Source organism: Aspergillus clavatus, genomic scaffold, assembly GCF_000002715.2.
Source record: "Aspergillus clavatus NRRL 1 1099423829792 genomic scaffold, whole genome shotgun sequence".
Taxonomy (NCBI): Eukaryota; Fungi; Ascomycota; class Eurotiomycetes; order Eurotiales; family Aspergillaceae; genus Aspergillus; species Aspergillus clavatus.
The window spans coordinates 418,105-430,302 of NW_001517107.1; the positions used below are offsets into that span (position 1 = coordinate 418,105).

At 55.0% G+C, this 12,198-nt stretch overlaps 7 protein-coding genes across 7 annotated transcripts; 4 read left to right on the plus strand and 3 right to left on the minus strand.

Moving 5' to 3' along the window:
- Positions 1-857: 857 nt before the first annotated feature.
- ACLA_043990 (inorganic phosphate transporter) lies at positions 858-2,570 on the plus strand (the record flags this gene model as incomplete). Its single annotated transcript, XM_001275104.1, has 1 exon — positions 858-2,570. The coding sequence occupies one exon, from the start codon at positions 858-860 to the stop codon at positions 2,568-2,570; it is 1,713 nt and encodes a 570-aa protein (XP_001275105.1).
- A 424-nt stretch (positions 2,571-2,994) lies between these two features.
- ACLA_044000 (putative cation transporter) lies at positions 2,995-5,412 on the plus strand (the record flags this gene model as incomplete). The annotated part of the gene is made up of 6 exons (XM_001275105.1): positions 2,995-3,261; positions 3,316-4,094; positions 4,173-4,242; positions 4,293-4,360; positions 4,414-4,627; positions 4,684-5,412. 6 exons carry the CDS (start codon positions 2,995-2,997, stop codon positions 5,410-5,412), a joined length of 2,127 nt encoding a protein of 708 aa, XP_001275106.1.
- Positions 5,413-5,561: 149 nt separating this feature from the next.
- On the minus strand, positions 5,562-6,545 carry ACLA_044010 (uncharacterized protein; the record flags this gene model as incomplete). Its single annotated transcript, XM_001275106.1, has 4 exons — positions 5,562-5,840; positions 5,896-6,154; positions 6,204-6,342; positions 6,407-6,545. The coding sequence occupies 4 exons, from the start codon at positions 6,543-6,545 to the stop codon at positions 5,562-5,564; spliced, it is 816 nt and encodes a 271-aa protein (XP_001275107.1).
- A 451-nt stretch (positions 6,546-6,996) lies between these two features.
- On the minus strand, positions 6,997-8,496 carry ACLA_044020 (Zn(II)2Cys6 transcription factor; the record flags this gene model as incomplete). The annotated part of the gene is made up of 3 exons (XM_001275107.1): positions 6,997-7,707; positions 7,761-8,390; positions 8,437-8,496. The coding sequence occupies 3 exons, from the start codon at positions 8,494-8,496 to the stop codon at positions 6,997-6,999; spliced, it is 1,401 nt and encodes a 466-aa protein (XP_001275108.1).
- Positions 8,497-9,005: 509 nt separating this feature from the next.
- Positions 9,006-9,770, plus strand: ACLA_044030 (uncharacterized protein; the record flags this gene model as incomplete). The annotated part of the gene is made up of 3 exons (XM_001275108.1): positions 9,006-9,096; positions 9,156-9,583; positions 9,657-9,770. 3 exons carry the CDS (start codon positions 9,006-9,008, stop codon positions 9,768-9,770), a joined length of 633 nt encoding a protein of 210 aa, XP_001275109.1.
- Positions 9,771-9,957: 187 nt separating this feature from the next.
- Positions 9,958-11,100, plus strand: ACLA_044040 (alpha/beta hydrolase; the record flags this gene model as incomplete). Its single annotated transcript, XM_001275109.1, has 2 exons — positions 9,958-10,182; positions 10,228-11,100. The coding sequence occupies 2 exons, from the start codon at positions 9,958-9,960 to the stop codon at positions 11,098-11,100; spliced, it is 1,098 nt and encodes a 365-aa protein (XP_001275110.1).
- Positions 11,101-11,142: 42 nt separating this feature from the next.
- ACLA_044050 (sulfurtransferase) lies at positions 11,143-12,107 on the minus strand (the record flags this gene model as incomplete). The annotated part of the gene is made up of 2 exons (XM_001275110.1): positions 11,143-11,899; positions 11,956-12,107. 2 exons carry the CDS (start codon positions 12,105-12,107, stop codon positions 11,143-11,145), a joined length of 909 nt encoding a protein of 302 aa, XP_001275111.1.
- Between the last annotated feature and the right edge of the window lie 91 nt (positions 12,108-12,198).

A 12,198-nucleotide genomic window follows, 5' to 3' on the forward strand; every position in this document is an offset into this window, starting at 1 on the left:
CGTAGCAGTGTTGTGATGAACATCATGCCAGATTACCCCCGTAGAGGGGGCCGAGTCGGTAGCGAGTGCAACGAAATATCCTGTTCCATAGATTCTACCACCTTAACCCCAGGGCACTCAACCTGGCTCTCGACTTGGACCAGCGACCGTCCAGTTTGAGCAATAGCCCACGTGCCCTCTCGTGTTGCAAACGAGATGGCGCTGCCACGGCTGCAGCTTATGGAGTTCCCCACGCAAAGGGCGGCAAACCGACATAGCCATAGCCGTGAACGAGTCGAATTACAGGCAAATGGAGTGTGCGTTGAGGAATTTTCTCCGTGGTGGACCTCGCAACTAGCAGCCAAGTCACGCGGCGAAATACCCAGAGTGGCAGCGTCGAGTGTCCAGAGAACGCATGGGAGTTTCTAACCAGAGTCTTGGCTTCTTCTGACAGCCAGACAAATAGAAACGTGCTCGAGATGGGTCTGTTATTCGTTGACCCTTCTCCATGATCTGGTCCGCCCAGCGCTGGGCGGAACTTGGCGCCAAGTCCGCCCTCCGACGCGGGACAGAGCATGAATCGGGGGGAGTGGAGGAATGGACCAATATCGGTGGGATTCTGCTTCACATTCGTGGATTTACCTGTGGGAACCGGGAGGGGCCCTGAAGTCATTCGAAAACATACGAGCGAAAAGGCGAGCCCTTGGCAATGGCCTCAGACCGCTGCCTGCCCTTGTGCTTGGTTTTGAGTATAAAGGACACCACCGGCTGCACTGCTATCGATTCTTTCTCAGGCCATCCAGCTCAAGCTTTTTCATTCCTCCCCCATCCTATCCGTCCTTCGTCTACATTTAGGTTTATCACTAAACCTGATCAAGATGATTCCCCTCGCAACCGCCAAGTACGACTGGATCCTCGCCATCACCTCCATTACCTTCGTCTTCAGCGCTTTTGGCAATGGAGCCAACGATGTCGCCAACTCATATGCCACTTCTGTTGCGGCTCGTACGCTGAGCATGTGGCAGGTCGGTATCCTGGCCGTTTGCACCGAATTCATTGGTGCTGTCGCCCTTGGCTCTCGCGTCACCGACACTATCAAGTCTGGTATTATCGACATCCGCCGTTTTGATGATAAGCCTGGTCCTCTCATGCTGGCCATGGGATGTGCTGAGATGGGTAATGCCGCCTGGCTGATGTTCGCTACGGGCATGGGCTGGCCGGTGTCGACGACGCAGACCATTGTCGGTGCTCTCGTCGGTGTTGGGTTTGCCACCCAGGCCTCTATCCATTGGGAATGGACCAAGGGCAGTGTCTCCCAGATTGCTGCCTCGTGGGGAATTGCCCCCGCCATCGCTGCCGGTTTCTCTGCCATCATCTTTGGAATCTTGAAATACACTGTTCTCGAGCGCAAGGACCCCTTCAAGTGGGCTATGCGTCTCATCCCCGTCTATCTGGCCACCACTGGTGCCATCCTCGCCCTCTTCATCGTCGTTGAAGCCCCCACTGCCCCCTCGCTTGAAGAGTTCGGTGTTGGCAAGGCCACCGGAATTATCCTGGGTGTTTTCTTTGGCTGCCTGCTCATCGGCGTCGTCTTTTTCGTTCCTTACTTCCACCGCCGTCTTGCTATGAAGGATGCCCGTGTCCGCTTCTACCACCTCCCTCTGGGGCCCTGGCTTCTCAAGGAGAACTGCCCGCTCTACTTCCCTGGCAAGGGCGACCAATACGTCATCAGCTACTACGAGGACGCCTTCGGCGAGGTCCGCGCCGGCACCAAGATCGACGAGAAGGACAACAGCAACCCCACCCAGCCTACCGATACCAAAGTCCTCACCGACCCTACTGACATCGAGCGCAACGCCGTCTCCGTACAAAGCACCCCGCAGATCAAGCCCCGCGAGAAGTTCTTTGGCTCCTACGAACGCTTCCTCCACCCCGTCCAGCACCTCCCCTGGAGCCACCCCCGCAAATGGTACGGCTATCTCAAATTCGCCTGGCTGCAGGGCGTCACCCGCGACGTGGTCACCCACGACTCGGCCGAGCTGCGCGACATCCACTCCCGCGCCCGCCGCTACGATGACCGCGTCGAGCACCTCTGGACCTACTGCCAGGTCGTCTCGGCCATGATGATGTCCATCGCACACGGCTCCAACGACGTGGCTAATGCGGTCGGCCCCTGGGCGGCCGTCTACGCGACCTTCCGCGCCGGTGTCGTCGACACCGAGACCCCCACCCCTGTCTGGTTCCTGGTCATTGCCGGTCTGCTGCTTGGCCTTGGCTTCTGGTTCTACGGCTACAACATCGTGCGCGCGCTGGGCAACAAGATCACCCAGATGTCGCCGACCAGAGGATTTGCCACGGAGCTTGGAGCGGCGATCACCGTGCTCCTGGCGTCCCGCTTGGGATTGCCCGTCTCGACGACGCAGTGCTTGACTGGTGCCGCTACGGGTGTGGCTCTCATGAACTATGATCTGGGCGCTGTGAACTGGAAGCAGCTGGGCTTTATCTTCAGTGGATGGGTGTTGACTTTGCCCTCTGCTGGATTGATTGCCGGCTTGTTGTGTTTGATGGCGTTGAACGCGCCCCATTTCTAGACCTGCTGCTTGAGCTAGAATCCTTGATGTTTTATGAATCTCTATAGACATTTTTAGTATTATACCCATTCGAAAAGTTAAGACTTATTCTCAATATCATTTGTACTCTATCTCTCTAGTACATGTTTTCATCTACCAACCTCAACGAAGTATGTATGTAGCTGTAGGATGATCCATATTCTTCGACTTTCCTTGCAATTAATTTCGACCCCATGCTTATGATTGATTGACAAAGTATAAATCTGCCTTGAACCGACAAATTATGCCTTCAGTTCAGAATGATACAAAATGATGAATCATACATACAACTTCCAGGTCACATGAGCAGTGGCCATTCATGTCACAACCCAAAAGCCCTGATGAAGCAAGTAATGATGCCTGTAAAGAGTTCGGAGAGGTTCATTCACCATGATATCGAGATCAAATGAATCGAATATACAAATTCCTCAAAAATCACCGCCCTCGCGTTCGATTCCTGACCCTCCACTACGCCTACTTCACAACAACATGCTTCATCGGCTCCATCATCCTCTGGGCCTCCTCCCACCCGCTCGGCAGTCTGCGATACATCGATGCGCTGTTTCTCGCCTTTAGCGCCATGACCCTAACCGGTCTGAACACGGTCAATTTATCGACACTGAACCTTTTCCAGCAACTATTGCTTCTCTTCTTGATCATGCTTGGCTCCACGGTAGGTTGCGCCGTGCATACCTTGCCCCAGCCCGCTTAGTTGAGAATCCTGTAGATATGGGTGTCAATCGCCGTTCTTCTGACTCGGCGCCGCGCCTTTGAAAGACGTTTTGGCGATATCATTCGTGAACAGCGCCTGCGGCGATGGAAGACGTCTGGCTCTTTGCGCGCTGGACTCAATCGGTCCCTGACGCGATCGCTGGGGCAGCTGGGCTCCTCCTCAACTAATGTGGCCCAGGAATCAGAAAAAGGCGATGGGTTGCGGGCAACTGGAACCCTCGATCGTCGACCGACAGGACGGCATGACAGCGGCGTGGGTGATGAAACTGTAGCGTCTGTTCTGGAATCCACGCCGCGGCATCTGGCTAGCTATGATGCAAAAGAGCACTTTTCCTTATTGAACCGGGCATCCACGGGCGATAGGCGCCCCTCGTTTCTTCATACTATGAATAGTGATGATGGAAACCATGTTAATTTCGCTGCCGACGTTAGGCCGCACGGGCGTCCGTCGAGTGCTTATTCTCGAATTATACCGGCTGGTAGACGGTTATCCAAAGAAAATATACGCCACTGCCGACATCCAGATCCCCATATGTGCCCAGAACATGGACATTTGTCGTTCCTCCGTCATTTCGGACGCAATGCTACGGCCCCTGAGCTGACTGATGAGGAGCGCGACAGACTCGGGGGTATTGAGTACCGAGCTGTTTGCTTGTTGACGGTCATTGTACCACTTTACTTTGTTTTGTGGCAGGTCATAGGAGGTCTAGCAGTTGCTGCATATGTGGCCCGTAACAAGGCGGGAGTGACGGAGAGAAATGGCATGAATCCATGGTAGCTCGCTCAACTTCCAACAGAGGATACGATAACTGGTGTTTTCCCGTGAGATCTGGATTACTGACTCTTCCCCAGGTGGGCTGGCTTCTTCTTTGGCATATCTGCCTTTAACAACTCGGGGATGAGTCTGGTAGACGCGAATATGGTGCGCTGAAGCCACCAAACGGAGTATGGTATTTCTGATGCGGTAGACAGGTGCCGTTTCGCTCGTCGATATTCATGCTCATCACGATGGGGCTGCTGATTCTCGCGGGTAATACCTGGTATAGTCAGTCCTTCCTTGGATCTGCAGTCCCTCCTCTCATGATAGCTCCAGCTACCCGATCTTCCTGCGCTGTATCCTGTACGGGATGAAGCATCTCCTACCAAAGCACAAGTATTTCAGAGAAATGCGTGCAACCCTCCGGTTCGTACTCAAGTACCCGCGTCGGTGCTACACCAACCTCTTCCCTGCGCAGCATACCTGGTGGCTGCTTTGCTTAGTGATTGTGCTCAACGGGATCGACTGGGCCGCCTTTGAAATCCTCAACGTAAGCCATATCCCGCTTCATGCAACGTCCCAGGTCATACTGAAAAACCAAGGCAGATCGATAACCCGGCCGTCACCTCGATCCCCCTCGGCCCCCGCGTCCTCGACGGTCTCTTCCAAGCCCTCTGCGTCCGCAACAGCGGCTTCTTCATCGCCAACATCTCCACCCTCCAGCTCGGCATGCAACTCATCTACCTCGTCATGATGTACATCTCCGTCTACCCCGTGGTCATCACCATGCGCAACTCCAACGTCTACGAGGAACGCAGCCTAGGCATCTACGCCGACGACTCCGCGCGCTCGCAGCGCGCATCCCGCTCCCCACCCGCCTCCCGCACCCGCCCCCGCGCCCCCAGCTCCATCCCCAAGAAATCGCCCTCGCGCCGCTTGTACTTCGTCCAGCAGCAGCTGCGCGCCCAGCTCGCCTACGATCTCTGGTGGATCGCCCTCGCCGTCATCGTCATCTGCATCGTCGAGGCGGGCAACTTCACCCGCCATCCGGTCACGTACTCCGCGTTCAACATCATCTTCGAGACCGTGAGTGCCTACGGCACCGTGGGTCTGAGCACCGGCCTGCCGGATGAGACGTATAGTTTCTCGGGTGGCTGGCATACGCTGAGCAAGCTGGTGCTGTGTGCGGTGATGCTGCGTGGTCGGCACCGCGGGTTGCCCGTGGCGATTGATAAGGCGATTCTGTTGCCGGCGGAGCATCTCATGCTTGCGGAGCGGGAGGATACGCGGATCCGCCGCGACCGCACGAGGAGTTGGAATCGCGGGATGGTGTAGATGCTGGGTTTGGGGAGTTTTCGGTGGTAGATTAGACATCTCTATATGGCTGGTCCTCTTGCTTTTGTACATGCTCTTCTAAACGCAAGCAGGGATCGAAGTCACTCGATATAAATGAAGAATACACAGCTCCAACGCGCGGCTCGCCTCTAAACCTCCTCCTCTCGAGACAGAGCAGGTTCCAAGCTCCCAACCCTCGCCCCTCTGCCTTTTTGAAGCTGCAACCCCCTCGTGGCGGGAATCATAAACCCAGTCCCGATATAGATGCATACGACGATATACTCCATAAGCGCCGTCATGACTACGAACGGCCCAATCGGTCCGTTCAGGTTATCCCAGCGATCATCATCCGGGTGGTAAATCGACAAAAACAGCCACGCGATGCGAACGACGAGAAACGGGACCGCGACAGCCATTCCCTTCAACACCTGTTCGCGAGGTTAGTCTGATGGATTGCAAAGGGTGGATGAGGGGGTGTCGCACCGTCACACTAGGACGAGATAGGCTCGCATGCCGTTTCCAGAAATATCCCTGGAACACGAGCAATGTGGACAGGAAGACTGCGACGATGATGTACCCGACCTCGGTAAGCGTGTGGCCGGTGCGCACTGCGGTTGCGTCCTCGTAGTTCCCCCCCACGCTACTGCCGGCGACAATGAGGGCGATTCCAGCGATGAAGAGGATGCGGGAGATCATCATTGGATACTTCATTGCGGTTTTGTGTTCGAGATCATTGTGGATTCTGGGCATGTTAGAGGAGAGGGAAGGTTGTGTTTGATGCATTGACGTACATTATCCGTAGGAGGCCGATGGTGGCGGCGATCAAGGGGAGCAGGCCGGCATTGAGAAGGATAACCGCGGCGATGTATAAGCCGACGCTCTGAGGGCTGTTCTCATAGAGAATGACAACGATGTCACAGGTGACCCGAACTAGTGGTACGTGTTAGACGGTGTGAATGGCGAGGACCCGAGGGGGGGGGGGGTGAGTACATACTCAGGCAGAATACTTGGAGAATGATCCATGGCATGCGAGGACGCCCATGACGGTAAAACAGTAGTATAGCAGCGAGTGCGATTGCCGGTATATAAAAGACAATTTGCGCGATGGCTACTTTGGAGTGATCTGTAAGCATCTTGGATAGTGTAGTAAACAAGCGAGGCGGTTGGGGATCGTGGGAAAAGTGCCTGATGATACACAACATTTGACGAAGGAGGCAATCCCACCTTTATATCCCAGATTGTAGGTCGACTAATCTCCAGCCTCAGACGGGCTGAGCATCTCATAAATGCCCACAGCATGTGTTTGTCCAATCGACTGGTATCTTCATAGCCAGCGCTCGTTTAAGCCACGTGACCTCGCAGGTTTTGACCCAGAACGGACTAGTGCGGCGGGTCGCTTGGTGCCTCAGGGAGCTTAAGGCAGTCAAGGCTTCTTTCCCATTCCGAAACACCACCAACGGGACCAGCGTTCTGCCTCTGCTCTCGGGTTCATGCCGACTGCGCCTCAAGGGGATTAGGGGGGGAGGCTGTGCAGATGCTCTCCCGGATTCCCAATCACCGTATCGATGACGCATATTTGGACAATCAAATATATTGCCATAATTGCAGTCCCTGACGCATCTTCTCCTGTATATAGATCAACCAGATTGCGTCCCGCTCTTCAGTGCGATTCTGGACCGCCCGTGTGACAATGGCAATGGGGGTAGAGGCTACGAACATTCCGAGGAGTGACAATTCTTCCTGCAGGCAGTACTCCAACGACTGGCAGACATTCCGCGCCATGGTTGTATAAGTCTTGTGGCCATCCAGGGACAGCTGATCTGCATCGATCGTGAATTGTGTCGTCTGCTTTCGGATGATGTCGTTCAAGTTGCTGATGCAAGACCACAGCAGCGCTCTGGAGGCCCAGTATAGCATCAAGAAAGAGGCAGTCTTCAGATTAGGGAAGTGGTAGACAACCGGAAACACCGCCCCATTCGTCTCATTGCCGGTAAAACTTTGAGAGAGCACTGGCCAGTAGGAAAGACCCGGTACTTCAAGCTGGAAGTTGCTGTAGACGTCTTGTAGGGCTCGATCAATTGCGTAGGCCTCCTCGATCAGTTGGCGGGTCATAGCGACGTTCTCCATCTGATCTAGAGAATCTAGGCGATCAAGCCGTTGGAGAATGAACGGGACCCCAGCAAGACAGTCCGCGATACGATCCACGCTTTTCTTCGATCTTGTTGACCATGGATTCAAGCACCACGCGCGGTCGCATAGATAGTTCGGCACGCGATGACCAAGAGCGTCGAGGATCTAGGAATGTCAGCGAAAAATCCTCATAGTAGCCGGCAGTAAAAATCGCATACCCCCGGAAATCTCACTCCCAGAAACAATTCATGACCGATCCCAGCCGTATGCGCATCCATCCCCCGGGCCTTGATCAAGGAGACGAATCCCTTGCAATGGCTGATATACGCCGCGCATCCCCTATCCGGACACTCTATGACCTCATACAGACTCAGAACCAGACACGCCGCCAGCGTTTCATCATCGTGCATCAGCCTCTGATCCCATAGCGCTGCTTGGAGCTCGCGGAGCCCCCTTGTGTATGACCTCAAACTCTGGTGGAGCAGAGATTGGTCCTTGGCTTTCCGGCCCAAGCCCGCACAGGAAAGGGCCAGGGCTGAAAACTCCAGCGCCTTCGTCCTCATGGGCAGGTTCGGCAGGAGAAGCAGCCAGGGTTTTTTCGGCGCGTTGATGAGATGAGGATGTGGAAGACAGCGACCGACAAACTGCTCCAGAAATGACTGGCGCATATGGCTACTCCGGATAATGTCGAAACTCGGCCCTGTCTCGGGAGTCGCGTGGACATTCGCGTCTCTGCGAGATGCCTTTGTGCCTGGTTGAACCAGGATAAAGCCCACCTCGCGGTGGTAGCCGGTGCAGAATCGGCGAGCCTTGATGCACTGTGTGCAGCTTGGTCTTTCGCGTCCGCACTACGATACTATGAGTATTCCATCGCCATCCTCGCGTTGAACTTACCGCGATCTTTCGGGCCCGGCAGGTCCCGCATCCGTGAGATTTTCCTCTTGAGCCGCCCATCGGTTAGACTTTGTGGTTGTAATTTGTAGTTGACGTTGGAACTCTGATTCAGACGGCTGGTTTGTTAGATATAAAGGGTGGAGGTGAGATTAATGCCTAGCTGGGATAAGCATTGACGCACTCCATTTAGCCTGGTTGCATCGCCACAGTGGTTTTGAGAGATCGAAGGATGATGAATAGGATGGCTGATAAAGAGAACGGGGATATGTAGTTTCTCAGAGCTCCCTTCGAGTATATATATCTGAAGCAGTTGCCATCACACAGTGTCTATTTGAATACAGGTACGACATTTGACAGTTCCTGAGAATTAATTAACCATTGAGACATTCGGGTAGCTGAATCCCACTGAGTCAGGAACCGCTGATTCGTGAACGACGAGGCAGCAGCGGATCGTAGGCCCTGATGCCTAGGATTTGGTCCCTGGCGGACAGCGATACATACTATGTATAATGATATAAACACGAAGACATCCAACCATCTGCATGCAAGAACGCTGAAGTAAACGAAAAATGAAAAAAATCAAACAATCCCAGCAGAGCAAAAAGCGCGTCTCCACGAGGTCGCCGACCTCCTGCTCCAAATCTACACCAGCTGGCAGCAGTATGGCAATGACCGAGTGGCTCGGTTGCAAGCAGAACTGGAGATGGCCAAGTCCTAAGACGAGAAATGGGCGGTCCAGTTCAAGCTGTGGATCGAGGAAAAGACCGAAGCGAAGAACGTGCGGGAACGGCTCAAAGCACAGGAAGCTGCGGACAGATTGTGTCCTGGAAGCGTGTGCCAGAAGACTCGGGATCTTCCTCTCTGGGAAATGGAGATGCTACGGCACGAATCTAAGCGGAAACAGGAGAGCGTGGAGAATAACCAAAGATGGGCAGAAGAGTCGACCAATTCGGATCCCGACCGAGCGAAAAGCTTCCAGGTTGACCTGAAGCATGCAAAGAGAAAAGCTGCCATCTATCAGCAGGCGTATGAGGCTACTAAGGTTGATGCAGAACGACTGTGTCCGGGAAAGACCTTCACGTCGGCTACAGGGATAGCCTCGCTCGGGAGAAGGGAGACAGTGACTAGCATCAACGTCTTTAAAGAGGTAGTTGCGACCATACAGGAGGATCTGGCTTCCGAAGGATTGGGCTGGTCGACTGCCAGACGAGGCTGTACAGGCACAAAAGTTGGCGGAGAAGGAAATCGACCGCTACGAGGAGTCAATTCTCAATGCTGAGAAGATGCTGAAGGAGTATGAAGAGAGTTTAGCAAGGTATGGCAATCAGGATTGAGCATTACCGAGTAGACTATATGTTGGCGGACCAACTGTGCCTATAGATGCAGCTGGTATATATGATATGACATGTCGATCCCCTGCTGTTGCTGCAGCAATAATGCCTATCTTTCTGCAGGTGGGAGAGGCATATTCAGACTTCACCCTTCCTCGTTCCCGTTGAGCAGATAAATCATTCCATTAACATGGCACCCATACACGCTCTATTGATAGTAATTTCGTTTCTTTCAGCGGCATTCGGAACCCCCCATCGCAGATCCTACCTCTATGTCGGGGGACAGTACACCCTTAACAGCGATGGAGAGCACATTCTCACCGGCCAAATGTACGTCGAGCGACTGACTCCAGTCAACGGCCCTACCAAACCACATCCCATCGTATTAATCCACGGCGCAGACCAAACGGCAACAGTATGTGGCCCTACCCGACACACACTTCGCTACTAACACGCGCAGAACTGGCTCAACAAACCCGATGGCGGAGAAGGATGGGCGTCCTACTTCCTCTCCCACGGCTACGAATGCTATCTCCTCGACCTGACTTTCCGCGGCCGCAGCCCCTGGCTTCCCGGCACTGGGAACCTGACAAAATACAGCACCGAGCATCTGCAACGCTACTTCACTGCGCCGGAACGATACAACCTGTGGCCGCAGGCCGGAAAACACACCCAGTGGCCAGGGGAAGGCGTCATGGGCGATCAGGTCTTCGATGCATATTACGCGTCGACTGTCCCGTCCCTCGCGGATGGCGAGACGCAGCAGCGGACGATGCAGCTAGCAGGTGCTGCGTTGCTGGACGTCATTGGCAGGCCGGTCGTGATTCTGGCGCACTCGCAGGGCGGACTGATGGCGTGGGGTATTGCAGATGCAAGACCGGATCTTGTACATGCCATGGTTTCCATCGAGCCCACTGGTCCACCATTCAACGATGCGCTATTTGGAAATGGGCTTGCGCGTCGCTATGGCCTGACGGATACCCCCATCGCCTACGCCCCGACTGTGGCTGATCCGGCTGTCGATTTCGCGAAACAGACGATTCCATCGAACTCGAGCGCGGTCGCTGAATGTGTTCTCCAGGCTGATGACCCCCCGCCGCGGCAGCTGGCCAACCTGGCTCGCATACCGACGTTGATGGTCACCACGGAGGCGTCGTATCATGTGGCTTATGATTGGTGCACTGTGTGGTTCCTGCGGCAGGCTGGGGTCCAGGTAGACCATCTCCAGCTGGGAGAGGTAGGGATCCACGGAAACGGGCATATGGTCTTCCTCGAGCAGAACAGCGACAAAGTGGCCGCGCTGCTCCGCGGGTGGATGCAAAACATTGAATAAATCTATCATCCTCTATATGGTATCTATCTCTTATAAACCAATTCAAACATCTTTCACAATCAACCCCGGACCATCCACCCGCCTCGCCCACTCCATCCAGCTCCCATCATATATCCGCCGATGGTTCTTATACCCCAGCTCCCCCAGCGCCAAGTCCAGCGCCGTAGCCGTCACCCCAGAGTTACACGTCAGCACCATCGGCCTCGTCCCATCCACGCCCGCCCCTTCAAACACCTCGCGCAGCCGCTCCCGCGGCAAAAACTCACTCGACTCCCCATCCAGCATCGCCGCCAGCGGCACATTGATCGCCCCGGGCATATGCCCCGAGCTCAACTCGGGGTATATCTCCGGCTGCGCGCCCGAAAACCGCCCGCGGATCCGCACGTCGATGATCTGGTACTCGCGGCCCCCCCGCAGAACCACATCCCGCAGCTCCTCGAACAAAATCACGCTCCCCTTCTCCAGCCCCGAGGCGGCATCGGCATACTCGTCCTCTGGCGGTGAAGGCGGGGGTTGGCGCTGGGAAGGGGGCGGGAACTCCCCCGTTGCAACGGGGAAGCCCTGCGTGACATAGACGCGGAAATTGTTGAGCACGTGCACGCGCTCGTGCCCGAAGACGCGGAACATCCACGCGGCGCGCGGCGAGCTGTAGATGCCGACGTCAACGGCGTCGTAGAGGACGAGGATGTCGTCTTTCTGGATGCCCAGGGCGCGGATGTGCGATGCGAAGTCGGCGGCGCTGGGGAGCATTTGTGGGTATGGCGAGGTGGTGTCGCGGATGAGGTCCATGTCGAAGAAGCTGTTGGGGGTGGTTGTTAGTTATGTGATAGGAATTGAGAATAGAAGGGGACGGACACGGAGCCTGGGATGTGGTGGGTTTGGTAGGATTGCGCATGGGCTGCGAGTCGTCCGGCGGCGACGGGGATGATGCGCCGGGGTGGTGGGTTTGTTACGGCGGCGTGGAGCTGGGCTGGGGTGACCAGCACGGAGTCAAAGGGGTACGTCATGGTTTGATTTTTAATATTTCCAGTGAAATATGGAGGGTTGAAGTTGATGAAAACATGAATATGGACTCAAGCTGGAGACTACAAGCAATAA